The sequence below is a fragment of the Drosophila erecta genome, unplaced genomic scaffold (genome assembly GCF_003286155.1).
Source record: "Drosophila erecta strain 14021-0224.00,06,07 unplaced genomic scaffold, DereRS2 tig00000000-arrow-pilon, whole genome shotgun sequence".
NCBI classification, from domain to species: domain Eukaryota; kingdom Metazoa; phylum Arthropoda; class Insecta; order Diptera; family Drosophilidae; genus Drosophila; species Drosophila erecta.
Genome location: NW_020825194.1, coordinates 17,265,741 through 17,284,636, shown reverse-complemented (window position 1 = coordinate 17,284,636; position 18,896 = coordinate 17,265,741). Strand labels below are relative to the sequence as shown.

The 18,896-nt window shown below is 45.5% G+C and overlaps 3 protein-coding genes across 11 annotated transcripts; 1 reads left to right on the top strand and 2 right to left on the bottom strand.

The window, feature by feature from the left end:
- Nucleotides 1-696: 696 nt before the first annotated feature.
- On the bottom strand, nucleotides 697-6,400 carry LOC6552976 (globin CTT-VI). Of its 6 annotated transcripts, none has more exons than XM_026975700.1 (4): nucleotides 6,339-6,400; nucleotides 1,608-1,836; nucleotides 1,380-1,541; nucleotides 697-1,181 (listed from the first exon to the last, which is right to left on the bottom strand). In XM_026975700.1, exons 2-4 carry the CDS (start codon nucleotides 1,764-1,766, stop codon nucleotides 1,041-1,043), a joined length of 462 nt encoding a protein of 153 aa, XP_026831501.1. In that variant the 5' UTR covers nucleotides 1,767-1,836; nucleotides 6,339-6,400; the 3' UTR covers nucleotides 697-1,040. The 6 variants fall into 6 exon arrangements, with proteins under 6 accessions (XP_026831501.1, XP_026831500.1, XP_015010163.1 ...); XM_026975699.1 differs by lacking the exon at nucleotides 6,339-6,400 and adding an exon at nucleotides 4,840-5,240; XM_015154677.2 differs by lacking the exon at nucleotides 6,339-6,400 and adding an exon at nucleotides 4,868-5,240.
- A 1,551-nt stretch (nucleotides 6,401-7,951) lies between these two features.
- LOC6552977 (poly(U)-specific endoribonuclease homolog) lies at nucleotides 7,952-9,944 on the top strand. Its single transcript, XM_001980082.3, has 5 exons — nucleotides 7,952-8,280; nucleotides 8,345-8,504; nucleotides 8,616-8,821; nucleotides 8,879-9,111; nucleotides 9,175-9,944. Exons 1-5 carry the CDS (start codon nucleotides 8,154-8,156, stop codon nucleotides 9,415-9,417), a joined length of 969 nt encoding a protein of 322 aa, XP_001980118.1. The 5' UTR covers nucleotides 7,952-8,153; the 3' UTR covers nucleotides 9,418-9,944.
- LOC6553252 (serologically defined colon cancer antigen 8 homolog) lies at nucleotides 9,943-17,491 on the bottom strand. Of its 4 annotated transcripts, XM_001980083.3 has the most exons (8): nucleotides 17,048-17,491; nucleotides 15,999-16,209; nucleotides 14,554-15,942; nucleotides 14,411-14,495; nucleotides 13,993-14,110; nucleotides 11,670-11,794; nucleotides 10,631-11,442; nucleotides 9,943-10,539 (listed from the first exon to the last, which is right to left on the bottom strand). In XM_001980083.3, exons 1-8 carry the CDS (start codon nucleotides 17,281-17,283, stop codon nucleotides 10,063-10,065), a joined length of 3,453 nt encoding a protein of 1,150 aa, XP_001980119.2. In that variant the 5' UTR covers nucleotides 17,284-17,491; the 3' UTR covers nucleotides 9,943-10,062. The 4 variants fall into 4 exon arrangements, with proteins under 4 accessions (XP_001980119.2, XP_026837980.1, XP_026837972.1 ...); XM_026982171.1 differs by lacking the exons at nucleotides 9,943-10,539; nucleotides 10,631-11,442; nucleotides 13,993-14,110 and adding an exon at nucleotides 12,341-13,585 and having other exon boundaries at nucleotides 11,759-11,794; XM_026982175.1 differs by lacking the exons at nucleotides 9,943-10,539; nucleotides 10,631-11,442; nucleotides 11,670-11,794 and adding an exon at nucleotides 13,424-13,585.
- Between the last annotated feature and the right edge of the window lie 1,405 nt (nucleotides 17,492-18,896).

Genomic DNA, 18,896 nt, shown 5'->3' with positions numbered 1-18,896 from the left:
TCTATTTTGTAATTTTTGCAGCGCTCTTTTAAATGCGCTTTTTTATTTGCAAACGCTCTCATGACGTATACGCAATGTCACCATGCACATTGTGTGCCGGCTCACGCATTTCGGCTAAAACAGCAGCAGCTTTTCCCATTTTCCGCATCCGCCCCACCAAAACCCCTTATGAGCATTTAGATCCACTGAAATTAATAGCATTTTCAACGCGGCCGCAGCTGAGCGATGTTTGCAATTGTTTGCCCAACTTTTAGTGGGAGCTGTGGTGGGGGAAAATCATGTGCGGAAATGGTTTTCGAGTGTGCTTAAATGCTTTCTGCGTTGTTCTAGTTATGAGTGAGTGGACAATTATTTTAATTATGATGTCATGTGCACGGACAAACCGAAGCAATCTAGATACTCTATGCTTTTTAGGTACAATTTTGGACACTATTTGGACACACTATGGAATTCCATATGGACATATGGGAGTTTTTTCTCTTTTTATTTACAATCTGTCTTAAGCAAGTATGACAATATGGGAAATGAAGTTGAATACCGTTGTCCTTGTGCCAGTTTCAACTTTGAAATATTGTTCAGATTAAAACACCCCTAAAACGTACTATTTTTTGAGAATTCTTACTATAATAAAATCCGCACCATTAAAAACCAGTTTAACATAAAGACGTCTTTTAAATACTACAAAACAACTCTAAATTTAATAGGATATGCTTTCAAACTGGATTTTATTCATAAGCTTTCTTATTTCTCCTTTGCTGATTCCATGTATTGTTCGCTATCAAGTGCTTAAGGCTGACAATGGGTTAAAGCTTTACAGAGCAATGCAAGTGCGGGTGTATGTGTGTGGGGTGTGCGCGTGTGTGAGTAGCTCTACGCAGACATAAGTTTTCACTGTGTGTGTATTTTTGTATTGGACATTCGCATTCATTATTACAAAACGAGAATAGCTAACATTTATCAATTACTTAGAACTACATAAGCTGTGCATGTGTTGCACAAATCCTTCCGCGATTTGGTTGCATCTACTCCACTTGCCTCATCTACTTGGCGTTGCCATCGTCGTCGATCGCCTTGAAGATGATTCCATACACGTGGTCCACCAGCTTGGCCCACGTGGCCGCTTGACTCTCGTCCAGACTGCAGGCAGCTGTCAGCACTTCCAGGATTACTCCTTTCAGTTGCTAAAAAAAGTAAATTTATATATTAATTACAATTCAATTAAGTTCAATTGTAACTTAAAAAAAATAACATTCTTATATGTCAGATACAAAAATCTTTTATCGATGCCCATTTTGAAGTTTCAACTTTGAACTCCCAATAGCTGAGCGTGTTCTCTTGTTTTCTATCCTGTTTGTCGATATTTTTGGTGGCCGACTTACGTTGTAAGACTCCTTGGAAATGGTCCGCGGAATGTGACTAACGGCAATTTTGGTCCAGATCTCGTCCAGCTTCTCCAGATCGCCCTCCTGGCCCAGAACCTGGATGGACTCGTCAAAGACTCTAATGATCCTGCCGGCATGTGCTCGGAAGCGAGCATTTCCCTGAAAGAAAATAGAGCAAGTTAATCTTGAGTTTATTGGTGGACCTATGTATAAAGTCTAACTCACACTTAGCTCCTCCAGTGGAACATCACGGAAGGGAAACTTCTCCAAGTTGGACGGAAAGCGGCTGAAAAACTGCGCCAGTATCGCCGCTCCAGAATCTGTGGGTGTTGCCACGGGGATTTCCCAGGTCTTCTTGATCAGTTGCACCTCATCGCTGTTCATGTTTATGCTCCGTTTTGGTTCTCCTCAGCTTTCCCTTTAAGTGTTCAGCCCTCTCTTAATGGCTTTTATGCTGAAAGTGAAGTGAGAAAATGGAATTAATTCAATTTAATTCGGTCTCTATTTGGCGCTCTAATTGAAATTGACAGTTTTACAATGCAACTCAACGAGCGCGGCACAAGCAAAATCAAAATCAAAACAACAAACAGTGCCTTATATAAATAAGCGCACAGCACGTGCTAAAAGTCAATGCCTTCGCCGTCAAACAACAGAGGCAAAATAACATCATTATCATCATTATATCCGAGCTCAAATTAACGTCTGTCAGTTTAGCCGCAGCAAAAAGCCCAGCAAACCTACCTTCCCACACCTAAACCCTCTTTTCATTCAGTTTTCAACATAGCCTTGTCATAGGGATGGTAGCGTGATAGTGCCTAGATGATAATAAATATAATTTGTAGAACATGAAAATGCTACCTGTATTAAATATGATTAAACGAAATCTAGAGCAGAGTATTTTAGAGAGTTCGTAAAGTTCGTAAGAGATACTTGTCAAATAAAGACACTATACAAGTTTCATAACTTTTAAGTACATAGTTTCCTTAACTGCAAATCAGTTTATATAATAGTTTCCCATCTCCAGTCTGCGTGGCCTGCTCTCGAGTTCATTAGCTGACCCTACCCCTGCCCTCGACCTGCCCCCAGTTGACCCCCAATCCACCGAGCTTTGTGGCTGGCTCTCGGCTGCGAAAATTATCATGCCCCTGTGTTCCACGGAGAGCTGTGGAAAATGCGAAAGCTATTGCGAATGGGAGATTGCGGGAGAATTCTCTGGGCGAAAGGCGGAAATGTAAACAGCAAGAGCTCCCTGAAATTGCGATATAATATGCAGACCACAATAAAAATGGCGAGACATAGAACACAATGGAATTCCACAAAAATACAAATGTATTTCGAATTGCTACAAAACAAGTAAGAGAAAACCAAACTTCCATACCAAAAATTTAGGCCGCACATGGAAAATAAATATAATATTTAGAAGAGCACTAGAAAAATCGCACTTAACCAGTGGAACTTGATGAATAATAAATAAAGTATTTATCGTTCTTTACTTGACTGTTCCTTCTTATCCGCATGACAAAAACATTATACCATAGGGAAAAGCAGCAAAACAGCAGTCAAGCCAAAGGAATGTTATTTCTAAAAAGTAAATACAAAAGTTTATTAAAAATGCACAAAGTGAAAGACAGACCAACGGAGTAGATATGGTTACAGAGGAAATAAACAGGCAGAGAAAAAGAAAATGAAACGGGGAAATCGACTCAAGTGCAGCCGCAGCAGGTGGCCGCCATGTTATTGTTGCTTTTTTCTGGAAAATGTGGGTGGAGGCGGCAGGTGGAAGGTGGGAGGTGGCAGGCGGGCGGTGTACGATGGGCGGCGGTGCAGGCAAAGATTCCACTATAAAAAATGTGCCATCTCTCAGTAACCTTGTCTACAAGACCCCTTCGGGGAGCACACCAACACCAGCACACTACATATGCCAGGATGTGCGCGTCTGTGTGCGTTTTGTAATATCCTTCATGCCAAAATGGCCTGTGGCTTTTGCGGTTCAAGTCTGGGCCTGTAAGTGTATAAGTGCTGGCCACTGGTGTGCGGGTGTATGTGTGTGTGTGTGTAGTCGCGCGAGTGTGTGGGTGTGAGTGTCTGCTGCAGTCAAGAGTGAAAAAAGGCAGCAACAAATCAAGCGTTACCTTGTGTTTCAGCACTCAGAAAAAATTCGACCTCGATCCCAATGCACTCTTCCTCAGAAACCAATTCTTACAATCATTTTCTGGGGTCTTAAAAGTCAGCTGCATTTGATTTTCCTTACACATCGCATCCTTTCAACTCAAAGGGAAAAATGTTTGTTTTAAAAGTCTCTCTTTAAGTGATTAGTGGTAATCCTTTCTTTCAACACTTAACTTGATCGAATTAAATAATTAATTTCTCCCAGTGTATGCTGCCATTGTGAGTGCGAGAGAGAGAGTGTTGCCAGTAAGGACATTGAGCGCTTAATTAAATTAAGGCAAACTTGATGGACAGCTACTAGACAGTCAGCCGTGTGGAGCAGGTCCTGGGGGCGCAGGGATGTGGGTTGAGGGCGGAGCAGGTGGGACAGGTGGGGTAGGCGTGGCAGGCAGGCTAACTGGCTGGCTGGCAGGTCAGGTGTTGGCAAAGTGCCTCCTACAGGAGGTCTGTGTTTGTGCGAGTGTACGTGAATATTTGTTTTGTGATGCTGCCACTCAAGTGTCGCTATGGATTTGGTTGCAATTCTGTTCCTCTCGCTTTTTCCCTCGGCATGTGAATTTATTTTATAGAACTCAAAAACAACACACTCTCGGTTGGCAAGTGCCAGATGTGAAGTGTTGTGAACTCTCGAAACACGAGCTGGTTTTTTAACAACTTTAAAACAATTTCAAAGGGCTTTGGAAGTTCTGGGCTCGACGAAAGAATATTTGGATAAATTGATTTTTGGCGAATATCAGACCCTGGCACTTGATATAAATTTGAGAGAACTTAAAGAAAAAATAAGAAAACGCGCAAACTTTAATCAAATTAAATATAATTTAATTTAGATTTAATAATTCTATTGGAAAAGAATAGTGCGCTTGATAAGAATGACGAAATTTGAGTAATCGGATTACAAAGAGAAGAAAACTGAACCATATAATGGTAACAACATGTAAATTACGGTGATTGTTACTTATGATGCTTCAGCTGATTAAATTAAATGAATTCCCAACTCTTTCGAGCATCTGAAATTGCCTCTTTAAGCCAAAATGCCTGACTTAAACACACACAGCCACTTAAAACACACAGGCGCACTTATGTCCTCATCGCGGGCATTAAGGATAATGACTGCCACAACAACAATAAAAATAACAACGGCAATAGCAACAACAACAACAAAAGAAATCGTAATCACGAAAAACAACAATAATAATCTGGTTCTGCCAGAGGCGACACTTGTTTGCAAGGACACCACAGAAATCCATAAATTCCAAGTCCGCTGCTGTGCGGCTCTTTGGTTTCTTACGGCTTTGAAATGCAGGAACTCAACGAACCCGAAAAATCCGAAATTTAAATATACAATGTAGGAAACGCACAGAATGGGCGTTTAATCAGCTGTTGGTTGCCTGTTGAGCGCCGTCGATGGGGAAGATAGCGCGTATTTACAGTTCGTTAGCCGTGTGCTTTTATTCACCGAATTCTTTCATAATTCCGTAGGGCTTCCACTATCGTTTAAATTTCTCCTGCTATCGTATTATTTTCACATATGTATATTTCCCGGATTTCCCAGTTTTGGTTACTACTTTTTTAATTGGCGCACTTGATTGGTTTTTGTGCCGTGGAAAACCCAAGACCGAACCGTACAGTGCGAATTTTTGGCGCTGCAAAGAACCGCACACGTTGCGTTCAGGTTGAAAACTGAGCGCGGGCAAATTGTGGGGCCTCTCATGGGAGCGAACTCACCAAATTCGCACTCTCTGCCGGCAAAGATTCGCGAGAGAGAGCCCGCCAAAACCTTGTGGAGCAAAAGCTGCCCATGCTAGAGAGCGAGAGTTTGGACAGGGACGTAGTGCGAGGGGGGCTTTCAGGTGTGCCACCTGCCAAAAATCAATTGATATTCCGATCAGGCGTGGAGCCCACTTATGGACAGTCCACCGATATGGTGTCACATTTCATAGCAAATACCAAATGGCACGGCACCTGTCGAAGTAGCACTCTCAAATCAAACATTTTCCAGTGACACCTGTGGACCTTCCGACGATTTAGAAGAGCGCAGTCGAAGTGCTGGCTTTAACAAAGCTATCTCTTAAAAGCTTGGGCTTAGAGCAGGGGAAAGCTTATATAACCGTTGGGCAGTGGCTTTCTTTAAATGCGCAATGTAATCAAAGCTTTACGAGCTATAAAAAAATATTATTTAACAATTGCATATTTCTGAGCTATCTTAAAATATAAATAAAGATTTTGTCCAGATTTCAGCAAAACGAAAGAATAGCTAATTTTTTATTGGGAATTTTAAGCTTCAAAGGTAATTAAAACTAGTTATGTCACCCTACAAATGAGTTTTGGCAAAGTCATGATATATTTCCTTTAGATTTGTCTGTTTTAATCTTTGGTTGGATAATAAACACGCATAGAGTTACCTAAGATTCCCAATATCATCCCAATTGTTCTATTCTTTACTCTAACAATACTAATAAAAAAAAAAAAAACAAACACAAATGAACAGTTGCGCTATGGCTTATCGCACGTTATACTATTTTTATAAATGTTTATTCACAATCACTAACTTAATAAGCCTCCCCCAGTAATTTCCAATAAACCATGTGCCAGAAAAACAAACAAGCATTACCAATTTACACCCAACAAAATGAGTTGATTCAGATATCACACCACACCCGGATTGTTTATTTTGCTCCTATATGAATGGAAATTGTAAGCAGCGTCAATTTACGAGTGCAACCACTCAACTACAAATATTTGCAAAATATAGATGGGATAGAACACAATTTTCCAATTCACACTCACAGCTTGTATTAAATGCCGAGCAACTGCACACGACGCCGATAATATTTGAACTGAATACAATTTCTGGCCGACTGGCTTTTATAAAAGCCTTCCGAACGGCAACAACAACTGCCACTAAAATAACGCAGCAATCGTAGCTACAAAAATTTCCGAGCTGATAATCTTCGTACGCCATCATCCAGAGGGGTCAACTTGGGTGAAACTATACGTACATACGTATTGGTCTTCCATTTCACTAGATTTGGGAAGTAGTACTTGAGAATGCTTGCCAATACTCTAAATCGAAATTTATCAATGAAATGTGCGGATCAATAGATTGATAGAAGCATCTAAAATTCGAAACGAAAAACTTCAAAACTGATATATTCACTTTTTTATAAAGAACTAACTGTTGGATAACTTTGCTGATCATATTCACCTATGCATAAAGCCCCTCACGAAATTCGGTTGTAATCGGATATCTTGAAACAAGTTTGAAAATATTAATTGATTGAACCAAACCAAACAACTTGCTGAATAGTGAAGATTATAATAATAAACTTCAGTATTTGTAAAACTTTCCCTTAGTATACCGAATTCTTGAACAAGGTGTATTAAATTCTAACAAACTCCAAGCTTTCGTGTCGAGCTATTTGTTTTCCCGTGTCTTGAATAATTATTCATCAAGGTTAATTTAAACATAGCATGATAGACATCTTGGTATTAAACTGTGAAAGTTAAGAAGTTCATATCAGTCCCTCTTTGGCGACAAAGTATTTTATTTATTTTTTATAGACAATTTGTAGCTAATTATTGGCACTGTAGTCCAAACAATATAAAAGTAACGTGTTGTTGCTATTAAAATAAACATAAAGCCTTAAGAAAATTTCGCACTGTAATTATAAGTGTCGAATTATACAATATTTTGTTCACGAATGGTTTGTTAATTTTTGTTCTAATCACGTCACAGTTTCCTGTTGAAGTTTTTTTGTTATACACAGTATGGTTTAAACCCAATTTGGAGGTAATTATATTGCAGTCGAGACCCCAATACAAATGTTTAGTACTCCCAGATGATTGAATCAAGTCACGATGTTAGTAATTATCAGTGTCTTCGGATGAAGTTCCTTAAGTACCTCACATATGTTACCACAAAAATATTAATTGAATTTTAAATATCTATAGATATCAGAAGTATTGTGGAGAGGCATAAATTGATTCCTTTTGTCTGACTTTCACAGATCAGGACAGACAAGTTATTCTATAAAATGGAAATATTTATATCAAACCAATACAAATATATTCGATTATCGAACTTAACTTGTGAGTGGTTTTAACAACAATGTGCAGTAAATAAAATAAGTAGCTCTTCTGTTAAATTTTGTATTGTGCTATATTCCTTTAGGAAACTAATTGAGCTGAGTGCTTTCATACTTGCACTTACCACTGAAACTATACCACCACATTAATTCCACCATATGCTGCATATTGTCATTTATTTGCTCCAACTTGAAGTTTAGCAATGGGGCCCAACGAATCCGCTACCGAACAAACAAAAACTGCTCGCGAGGGAAAACAAACCACAACAATGATCCCCCAGAGAGCCCAAAACACTTTTGGGGCTCTACCCATTTGTTCAGAATGTGAGCGCCCAGATCCGCAGTGGAGCCAACTCGCTCAGTGTCGTTTCAGCTATAAAGGCAGTCGGTTGGAAAGAGCAGATAAAACTCGATCAACGCAAAGGTTTTGGCTGAAGATAAACAGCGAGCGTTGGGAAAGTAAACAGAGGTTCAAAAACAAATGTTTGACTAATCGTAATTGGATAATTATATCACAATGGACGCAGTGCAGCAGCAAACAAACAGTACTAGCAACATCGACAGCGCCAAATGCCAGAAGCTGAAGAGATTCGTAATCGTGGGCCTGCTGGTCACCATTGGCATCTTGAGCTGGCACTTCTACGGTGAGTTGTCTCTTTAGCTTTAGCTGTGTTTCCTAAGAGAACGGACGTCGTGTTTTTCTCTTAGAGTACTTCCAAAGCAAACCGCTGCCCAAAACGCCCGATGACGTCTTGACCCTCTCGAAGAATCTCTACGCGGAGGAGACCGAGGTCAGTCCATATCTCTACAAGGTGAATATCCAGGGGAAGACCACTTCCGGCGCTCATGATGATCGCGCCCCTAGAAAGTGAGTAATGTGCAGAATGTTAAGAAAACATTAACATAAAAAAACATCAATAAAAGAGTTTATAGTGCCATTTAATAATCATGGTAAATCAAATCGCTTTGAACCTTTCAGCCTCTTTGAACTGCACCAGGATCTGCTGGCCAGGGATGCCAACTCCACCACCGCTCTTCTGATGAGGCTCTTCGACAACTACGAGTTGGACGTGGCTGTGCCAGAGCATCCAACGTCGGAGCACGTCCAGGAGCAGCACGATTTCCTCAGGGCCGTGATGGGAACGCGTGTGATGAAGCTGACCATGCGTTTTTTGGTAAACAAGGGTGAGTTGGTCTTAAGTGAAATAAGTCAGCTAAGTAGATCTATCCAATGCCCTCTAGATATTGTGAGCGTTGAATATGAGGATCAGCTGCGCCTGCTGCAGGAGCTCTGGTTCACTCCCTACTCCAGGGCTCGTGGTATTGTGAGCAGCTCCAGTTTCGAGCACGTCTTCATGGCAGAGATTCGGGACCAGAAAGCCCTGGGACTGCATAACTGGCTGTACCTTGCGGATCAGGAACAACGGGGCAATGTGGACTATAAGGGCTGGACGAAGCACAAGGAAATGGGAAAGGTACGTTTTCAACACAGATCCATCAGATGGGCCTTACAAAAGAGGAACTCTACATTTCCGCAGCACAACCAAATGGTTCTCAGCGTTCGCCACACGTTCCACAACATCAATAAGCCAGTCACCGGGCTATTTGTGGGCACCTCGCCCGAGCTGGATATGGCATTGTACACCGCCTGCTTCCTCGCCACGCCGGCGGAGGAACCCTGCCACATCCAGTTGGGTCACGCCTCCGCCACGATTGTCTCTCACGAATGGAAATGGAATGGTATGCGCCTGATAGGAACCGCCTATCCAGACATCTCCTAGATCGTACCCCACCCATCTCGCACCCTTAGTAAAATGGCTTACATTCGTGTCGAACATGTTGCTTACATGTTGCCCCATCGAAATCAGCAAAAGGCTAACCTCCAAACTCAAACTCAAAGTCAAGTTCATTTTATTTTGCCACTTTATGAGTGCTTGGCCCAGTTGTCGCTGGCAATTGACGAGGATGTCAGTCAGGACATGAAGAATGCCCGTCTGCCTATCATTCTGGTTGTTTTGACAGGATTGCGTGGCGCAAAGCACTTACATCACGAAGTTGTTTATTAGTTCTAACGCTAACAGTTTTTACTGCCGGAAATTAAGCAAGTGGCAAAAAGGAAGATAAGTGATTGTGGCGTGAGAGTATTGTGATAGTATTATGCAGTCATTAAGCTCAGCCTCACAATGGAATCATTACCTCAAGCTACATATATCTAACACGAAAATTCCCTTATCCAGACCACTGTAGTTTTTATACCTTTGAATCTCTTAGGCTAGCTAGTTAAAAATTAAATAACAAAGTCAACATATTTTGAATGGATTTATTAGTTATAAAACATGAATTTCCCGTCTACGCTTAATTCTGGAACACATGTGTAGAAGTATGTTGATTGAAGAAACTGTTGCTAGAGAACTCGGTGCTGACCCCTATTGATGGGCATCTAGATGGCGCTCGATGGTGACTGTCTCGTTGGCAATGCCCGCTGGCTGGACCACGGCCGGAGCACTTGACCTTCTGGCCGTGATGATGGTGGTGTGGGCCGGGGACAAGCTTTCCTCCCCCGAGCCATTGGCAGCCAGGACCACAAAGGTCTCGCTGAGATCGGCCAATTCCGAGCAGGTTTCATCGTTGGACGAGCGCATCAGGCTGGGACTACTGATGGAGCACTCCAGCGTCAGGCGATCCTCGCAGTCAGGACTCCAGCTACTTCTTGCCGGCGGCTGACGCGGCAGGCTGTTGTGGCACAGCGGATTTTCCGCCGGCGACTGCTCCAGCAGCAGCTGCTGACCCCACAGCTCCACTGCCCGGGCGCGATTGTGGTCGGCCCGTTCCGGGTACACCTGTTCCGGCTGCTCCCGCCGTTGATAAAGCAGGTGTTGCCGCTGCTCCAACCGCTCCTGTTGCTGGCGGGGACGTGATGCCCGCTGCCGCCGCTGCCTGTGGCGGTGGCGATCTGTTGTACTCCGTGGACACTCGCTGGGCGGCAGCTGGTGCCTGGTACTGGGACTGGGACTGGGACTGCGACTGTGATTGGCCGGCTGCGGTGCCTCCTGGCGCGGCGTCATACTGGTATCCAGACTGTCCATAGTCAGCTGCTCCATAGTCGTAGCCGGCTCCCGCGTCGCCGTAGTCGTACTGCTGCCCCTCGTACTGCTGCTGGCCATAGGCATTGGGATCATAGGCACTGGCGTCGTACTGCTGCTGATCGTAGGCACTGTAGTCGGTGTTGTAGGCGGCCAGATTGGCGCTGCCGGCATTGGTAATGCTGCTCTCTGCCAGAGGTTGCGACTGTGGTTGCTGTGGCTGCTGTGATTGCTGCTCCGCCTGCTGCTGCTCGGCCTGCTCCCGCTCCCGCTCCCGTTCCCGCTCCCGATCCCGCTCGCGTTCCCTTTCCCGTTTTTCGCGCTGCTCGCGGAGTTGCTGGAGCTCCCGGTCGCGTTCCTCTCGCTCCCTTTGCCTGTCCAGGTCCTGCAGCTGTTGTTGCTGCTGCTTCTCGCCCAGGCCAAGGTTGTCCTTGAGATTCTCGTCATCGTTATCCTGGAGTCCATAGTCGGCGATGCTGCTCTTTCGCCCTGTGGCCGTGGATCCCGATCCTGCTGCTGCTGCTGCTGCAGCTGCTCCTGCGGCAATACTGGCTGCTGCGGCTGCCGCTGCTGTTGCGGATGCAGTTGCTCCAGTTGCTCCATCGCCCAAGCCAATCCCTCCGGACGTGTAATCACTGTCGCTGGCGCTGTTGTGTGGTAGTGGGGTGCTTTGTATGGGTTCGATTGGGGTGCCGTATGTCGCTGCCTGGTAGTCGTAAGCGGCTGTGTGAGCACAAGAATTTTGATTAGAGTGGATCGCCAATCATGTGTCATAGGTGTGTGGATGGATGGATGGTCGTGTGACAGGGTCTAAATAGGGTCTTAATCGGGCAGATCCGCCTCCTTGACTTCAGCTTCCGGCTCTGATGGGGTGGTTAAATCAGTTTAGAATTAGGGACTATGGGATGGCGGTGCTCTACTGGGTTATGGATGGGAATTGGGGAATTTACCTTTTCCTGGTACTAAGCTAGTATAATCGTGTGGTGAGCTATCTAATTTACTCATATGCTCCTCATTACTCAACATGCGATTGGACAGATACTCTAGATTCGATTGCAAAGCAGATATTTCCTCTCTTCAAGAAGGTTTAAATGTTGGAATAGAGATCGAGATACGGAAGGATAGAAAGAGAGCAGATGGAAGAAAAAAAGGGAGAATGATATTAGTTATTGGTAGGTACCGTCTCGGATTTTATTGGGTGCTCCGCCCGCAAGTCCTGGAAGCTCAGCTCCGGGGATCCCTGGTGCACTGGCAGTTGTGCCTTGTATTTGCCCCAGATTTGCCTAAGGCGTGACATTAGCTGCTCGTTTGTGGCTCGCAGGTGCTGCTTCTCCTGACTGTGGTTCATCAGAAACAGAAAATATGTCAACTTAAATGAGGTCAAGCTAGAAGCTCACAAAAAATACAAGTAGCTGCGAGCGCAAGTTAAAGAATTAGTTGTAAAGTGCTATAATCTAACTAGACTTTAGTGCTCGCAATTAAATTATGAAGAGCCTCTAGGATTGCACTTAAACATTTCGCTAAGTGTACTATTTTGAAGTGCCTTATTGTGAAGTAAATGAAGTGGCCTAAATATTCTTATAAATTGAAATGAACAAGTGGATAATCCCTATGCATATACCTAAAACTTAATACTATTCTTGTGGCTAAGAAACACTCTATCAAAGCTTGGTGGCCTGCTCCTGCTCCTCCGTCTCCTCGTCCACCTGCTCGCGATCCTCCAGCTCCGCCAGCTGCTCATCGATCTGGGCCAGCTCTGGCGACGTCTCCTTGACAAAGGTCTCATTCAGGGCCTGTGCCACCTCGTCCACCTCCTTGACGAACGTCTCGTTCAGGGAGCGCGTGACCTTCGGCTTCGGCTGCTTGGGCACCAGTCGCACATTGACGTCCACTTTGACGGGCGGCCGCGGCTTCTTGTGGCAACCGTCTCGGCGCAGCAGCTGCTCAAAGTACATCTTTGGCTTGATGCTGGCGCTCAGAGCATTGCTGCCAGGACCTCGGCAGGCAGTGGATGTGGCATCTGCCGATGTGGCTGCCACACCATCAGCATCCACCGTCAAGTGTGGCACTTGACACGTGGGCTGGCAGGCGGTGGCACTTCTACTGAGGATCTGGTTCAAAACTAAATGCTGTTGCAGCCAAGGCAACGGATCCGTTTTGCATGGATGGCAGCAGCCAGTATGATGATCCGGCTCGGCGGTGGTGCTGCTGCTGCAGCTGCTGCTTGTGGTGCGGTGGTGCTCGTGTTGGTGGTGCGTATCTAGGGTGGATTTCATGGTCTTGCTGTGCGTGGTTTGTGTACGCGCTTTGCTGCCCGATGTTGCTGCTGCTGGCGACGCTGATGTTGCTGCTGGCCTGCTGCTGTTGCGACTACTGCGGCAGCATGCAACGCTCGTCTCGCTGCTGCGTCTGCGCAACGTGTGGATGTGCTCATGCTCGTGTCTGTGGCGCATGAAACTGGGGCAAAAGCATTTGATCTTGGATGACGCTGGTGTCGCTGCTGTTGCAGATGCTGCTGCTGCAGATGCTGCTGCTATCGGCGTTGGTGCCTCTGCTCTGCTTCTGGACTTCTTGTAGCTGGAGATCTTGGGAAGCGGCGGCATCTTTGCCAACTCCTTGGCCAGCCGCTCATTGCTTCTGATTATGTTCTGCAGGATCTCGTCGCCTTCGCCGGCAACATCCGCAACATCCGCAGTTGTGGCAGCAGCGACATCAACAGACACATCTCCTGGAAAATCGGTCAGTTCCAGATCAGGCGGCAAAGTGAACTCGTTTGCGCTTTCTTTTATTGTTGTAGGAGCCGCAATTGGTGCTGTGGTCAGTGGCTCGCTTGTTGTTGTTGGCATCACGAGATCGCAAATTGGTTCTAATTACCATGAAATTTGCGTGGCGGGTAGGCAGCGAAAGAAAGGTTTGAAGAAGTACAAGTACAGCGTGTTAATCCAGTCTCAAGCTAGGTCGAGATGTTTGTGTTATTGCGTTTGCTTTGGTGTGGAACGAATCTCGGAAAAGAAAATTGGTGTTCGGAATGTACTGGTGGGAAAACTTTGGCTTGGCCTTGAATTTCATATTGCGCTGTGCGGCTTTCAATCAAATGCTCACATACCACGGGGTGTCATTTTGTAATAATACGATGTGACTATAGAACTTAATTGAGCTGGTATTATTTAGACTTACACTATGGTATTAAATATGTATGTTTATAAAGGCCAAAAGGATTTCGGATTGCAGAATTGCTAGTGATACGCTTAGCTATTATTTGATCATAATTACTTGTGCTTGTAGGTCGTGTCCTCTAATTTGCCCGTTAAGGTCTTGCACTCGTTGGTCAGTTTATCCATGAGTTGCTTCTGAGATGTTATCATTTCCTCAAGCTCATTTACCGTTCCCGCTACAAACAGACATTTACGGTTTAGTTATACATGTTTTATATGCTTTTAAATGGGATTGAATGCAACGCGCTACAGAACAAACTCATGGATAAACTATTGAACATTTCTCTGTAGTTACTTTCGAGTTCGAATCTTTGGAATAGAGTTTCTTTGGAATGATTTTCTATCATTTGACACACCGCAGAACACAATAGGAGCATCAATAGCTTAACCAGAGTTCATAGAGAGGATAGTGATAGGTGATAGGGGTGTAGAAAGGTAGAAGTGATTCTGTTAAGGTGTTAACTTGACCCACTTACCATGCTTATCCTGCAACTCAGAGATCCTCTTGTCCAGATCCTTTTTGGTGGGTCGTATCTCGTTCTTCAGCTCCCCATAAGCAAGCTGTACAAAATGTGATAGGTAATCCAATTAATTAAGGCCGGGAGTTCCTATGACTTACCTCCTTCTCTAGATTGGCTATCTCATCATTGAGCCGCAGGACCTCTCGCTTGGAGTGCAGGAGATCGGCATCTCCACGATCCAGGCGCTGCCTCAGCGAGTTTATTTCTGCATTAAGACGAGCTGCCTCCGTTTTGGCCTCCCTGGCAGCCCGATCCAGCTGAAGGCGAAGCGAGGTGATGTCCTGCTCCAGAGATTGCTTCTCTGCATTCACCTGCGCCATGTCCGCCAGGAAGGTGGTCCTATTGGCTCTTAGTTCCATTTTCAACTCTTCGATCTGCGAATTGCGACTGGCCACATCCCGCTTGAGATCTGTTTCATAGCGCTTCTGGCGCTCCAGATCCAACTGGAGCTTGGACACCTGCTCCCATTGGCAACTCAGATCTCCGCCCAGTTGATCCACCTGGGTGTTGTAGCGCCTTTCGGCACTGGCCCGCTCCTCGGCCAACCGCCTGGCCATCTCGTGCTGCAGCTCCCTGACCCGCTCGTGCTGGCGATCCAGTTCATCCCGGAGGTGGCGTACCTCCAGCTCAGCCTGGGAGCGCTCCATCTGTACCAAGTCGTTGATATATCGCTTGGACGAGGCGCTACCCTGACTCTGGGCCTTAGCCTCGTCAAGAAGTCTCTGCAAGTGACGAACACTTTCCTCCAAAGTTTGCTTCTCCTGCTGCAGGTTTTCCAGCTGCTTGCGATGCAATTCGCAGTTGGATCCTCCAGACAAGGTGGCCACAGTGCTTAGGGGATCCGTATGAGCCAGCTTCCGTTTCAGCTCCTCGTTCTCGGTACGCAAACGCCGCAGATCGATGCTGGCCTGCATCAATTCGGCTTCCAGTTCGCTGATCCTGGCCTCGTAAACTATATTGGGAGCGCTTGCATAACGAGGACTCTGCACCTGTCCCTTGGAGGCACCTTTCCTCGGAGTAGACGGTGTCTTACGTCCACTGGCGAACATCAAGTGCTCGTCACTGTCCGAGGAAGGACTAGTGGTGGCAATTGGATGCTTGGGATTCCCCGAACCCAGACCCACCAGCTCGGAACGAGCATTCTCCGTCAACTGCTCATTTTCATTGATCACATCCTTTACTTTACCCAACAGATTGGTCAGCTCGTTGCGACAGTATTTCGATTCCTTTTCCAGCTGTTCGATGTAGTCCTCCTGCTTCTCGATAAAGCTGAAGATCTCCACAGGAGCCGGGACGCTGTCCGCGGGAAGAGGAGCAGACGGCACTGCGGCGCTCGGGTAGAGCGAAGGAGTGGAAGCTAGATTCTCCTTGGAAGCCGACAGATATCCCGAGGTGTAGCTTTTCTTGGGACGATAGGAGCTAATCCGCGACTTCTGACTGGGCGACAAGTACTTGGAAATGTCCGAGAAGACGGGTCGCTCAATTACCTATTGAAATATAATGTTACAGGATTTCGTTGCACTGAGTTGGTTGCCAAACGCACCGATAGGTTGTCCGAGAAGTTGTCCCCGGAATCCTCGTTGAGGTTGCGCAAATAGGACGACACACCTCCTCCCAGCTTGGGTGCCACGTAGGAGTTGTCGGCCAGCATTACCTTGAGGCGACCCACTGCCTCATTGTAGGCGTAGTTGGTGTAATCCATGGTCTTGCTCTTCTTGGTGATGCCTCCCTTCGAAGACTTCATCGGGAAATTTCTAAAAATTATGGGGAAGTAGGAGGGCACATCTAGGATCACATTTTTAGACAGAATTTGGCTACAGAACAAAGCTGCTCAGCAACTGAAGTGGAAAATGGAACTGTGCCCGAAACGAAAAAAGCCTATCTGAAGTTGTCTTTTGGGGTGACAATTGGAGTTGGTGTTGCAGTTGTTGCCAGGACGACGGGTTGGCCAAAATAAAAATGTAACCCTGCTCCTGTGGCCGAGTGCATGCGTCATGGTTGAGCAAACACCTCTACAAGGGTTGTTGAATCCTGGATACCTCATAGCAAGTGGGTATAGATTCAAGAAATCCTGGACGTTATGCGTAGAACCAGATTTCTTACGTTCTTTCTTTATGATAATAAAATAAAGAAACAGCACACGATTCTTAACAGCATTCTTTAAATAATATATAAATTATTGACTGCTCAACAAAATATCTGGCCCAGACTTAAATTTGCCAGCAGAATCTATTTATCATGATTTTCTAAAATTATATTTTATGCTTTGATTGAAAGATAATGGGTTCTATATCATGCTTGCCATTAAAACAATCTCTGTTGATATCGTTTAACTTTTAGAGGGCGGCCATCAAAAGAATCTTATAAAACGCTTACGATTACAGAAAATAAATTCTAAATAAAATGTTCTTCGATGACTTAACCCTACAATGTTGTGCAGCTGCTTTGTCATTCGCAAGCAGAAGTTGACGCAAACTGCATCTGTCAGTTCCTGAAGAAGCAACTACAAGGACAACAACTTTTGACCACATCTCAAGACATCTCGAAAGTTTGAGCTCCCACTTTCACCGCTGCTCCTTCCGGAAGGATTACCTCGAGCGCCTCTTTATCCGGCCACCCGCACTGCTCACGCTGGCGAGGCTCTCCCTGTCCGAGTATCCGGTGGACCGCTGCTGGGTGAGATGACGCAGGTCGTCGCTCGTCAGAAGCGGCGACGATGTCAGATGGCCGATGTTGCCGGTGTGGTTCTGCGAGTGCGAGTGGCTCCGATTGGTATTTTTCGGTTGGTACAAAGGGGCGCCGTACTTGAAGAAGTTGTCTGCTTTCATTTTACACACAAGGGCATGGGGCACGGGGCACGGGGGAACTTGGCTAAAAGTTTGTGGCACAATCCAACATGCAACTCGGCGCGGGAGCAGGGGAATCACTTGTGGTATGCACTTCCTTCCGCCTTGCGGTTGCACTTTAATTGTTTCTTTGCTTCTGCGAAAGAGTGAGCGACAGGACGACAGGACGACGACGCGATGAAGTTGAACTGAAACGGCGGCAAACACGAGTCGGGTCTTTTATAGACTCGGTCGGCCCAACATCCCCCATCCAAGGGTATATGGTTTACTGTGCCTTGGTAATGGGTTTGGTGCCACGTCGTGCCCTGTCAGCAAGATTCCAAAACACACCCATTAGCATTTCCTTCGCAGCAATGCAATTGTCGCCATGGCAGCTTACCAATGCGATGGGGGCTTGTCCTGGAATCTCTCCGGTATTGGCTCGTCTTCTGTTTGGTCGATACCAAAGGGGGACTCGTCAATGCACTGGAGACACGCTCATTTGTGCCAATATTTGGTCATATACATGGTCCCCACTCTGCTCCTCTTCTAGGTTGTTCAACTTTGGGCTTGTCTTTCTGTGCGAATCGAGGCCAAAAGCGTTTTCATTGCATATTTTAAGGGCTCCTAACTGGGTTTATGTCTGCAGTTATTTTTAGTTTTGAGTTGCTTTATTTATTGCGTACAGTGCTATTAGCTAAAGCAATTTAATTAGAAACAATTAAAATATATGGCAGGGTAACAAGGTCAAAGTGCCAACGGATTTTGTGGTTGAAAAGCTAGGAGTGGCAGTAAAAAGTTTGACACGCTTTAGATAAACCAAACACCTGATAACATAATTTATTACAAAAATTAATTCCATGATTTCATTTGAAATGCCAAAACCAATAAAGTCCAAATAAGTTTTCCATATTAAGTATGAATATCCTTCGGTGAGCGCTCTTGCCGAATTCCTTTCGAAGACTATTAAGTTTCAGCATGCAGTTGCCAGCGGCCAGCGGCCAGCTACTGCCACATGTGGTAACCGCCTAGACCGGCCAACAATTGATTGTCGATGTTCCTATAACTTATGGCCAAATCACAGACATTTAATAGCCCAAATAACTCAGACTCGGTAGCCGTCGATGCAACAGCTCCCAGGAACCCAGCGACCCCACGGCCCCCTTCCCAAGCCCCCCTCCACCCACCAAAGCACCTCGGAGCACCCAAAGCCTGATCAGGAGATCCGAGTCGAACCCATCCCGAGTGCAGCCACACAATCAATCAATGCAATCTCTGTTATCATGAATAATTTCCTAGCGGGCAAATCCACAGCAGCAAGCGCAGCAGCCGCAATTGCGCGGCAGAGCCAGAAAACCCTTTTGGCCAAAAAAAGGGGCAAAACAAACCATTTTCCTGCACACTTTGAGCCCTTTTCCATATATTATCAGCTTCTTGCGATTTAATTACCCAGGCCATGGAAAACAGCAGCAACAGCAGCAACAGCAGCAATAACAGCAACAATGAGAGCGGCAGCCAGTGCTACAACAGCAGCAACCAGCGAAATGAACCCTCTGAGATAAACGCATAATTCCGTGTGCAAAAATCTGCAAGACAATTCATAAACATAACCTACA

Coding starts and splice junctions, on each gene's coding strand:
- LOC6553252 (XM_001980083.3), bottom strand. CDS start 17,283: ATGAAAGCAGACAACTTCTTCAAGTACGGCGCCCCTTTGTACCAACCG. Junction 15,943..15,998: donor ACTTCTCGGACAACCTATCG/GTGCGTTTGGCA, acceptor ATATTTCAATAG/GTAATTGAGCGACCCGTCTT. Junction 10,540..10,630: donor AGTCCCAGTCCCAGTACCAG/GCACCAGCTGCC, acceptor CGTCCCCGCCAG/CAACAGGAGCGGTTGGAGCA.
- LOC6552977 (XM_001980082.3), top strand. CDS start 8,154: ATGGACGCAGTGCAGCAGCAAACAAACAGTACTAGCAACATCGACAGC. Junction 8,505..8,615: donor GATGATCGCGCCCCTAGAAA/GTGAGTAATGTG, acceptor TGAACCTTTCAG/CCTCTTTGAACTGCACCAGG. Junction 9,112..9,174: donor AGCACAAGGAAATGGGAAAG/GTACGTTTTCAA, acceptor ACATTTCCGCAG/CACAACCAAATGGTTCTCAG.
- LOC6552976 (XM_026975700.1), bottom strand. CDS start 1,766: ATGAACAGCGATGAGGTGCAACTGATCAAGAAGACCTGGGAAATCCCC. Junction 1,542..1,607: donor TTCCACTGGAGGAGCTAAGT/GTGAGTTAGACT, acceptor ATTTTCTTTCAG/GGAAATGCTCGCTTCCGAGC. Junction 1,182..1,379: donor TTTCCAAGGAGTCTTACAAC/GTAAGTCGGCCA, acceptor TACTTTTTTTAG/CAACTGAAAGGAGTAATCCT.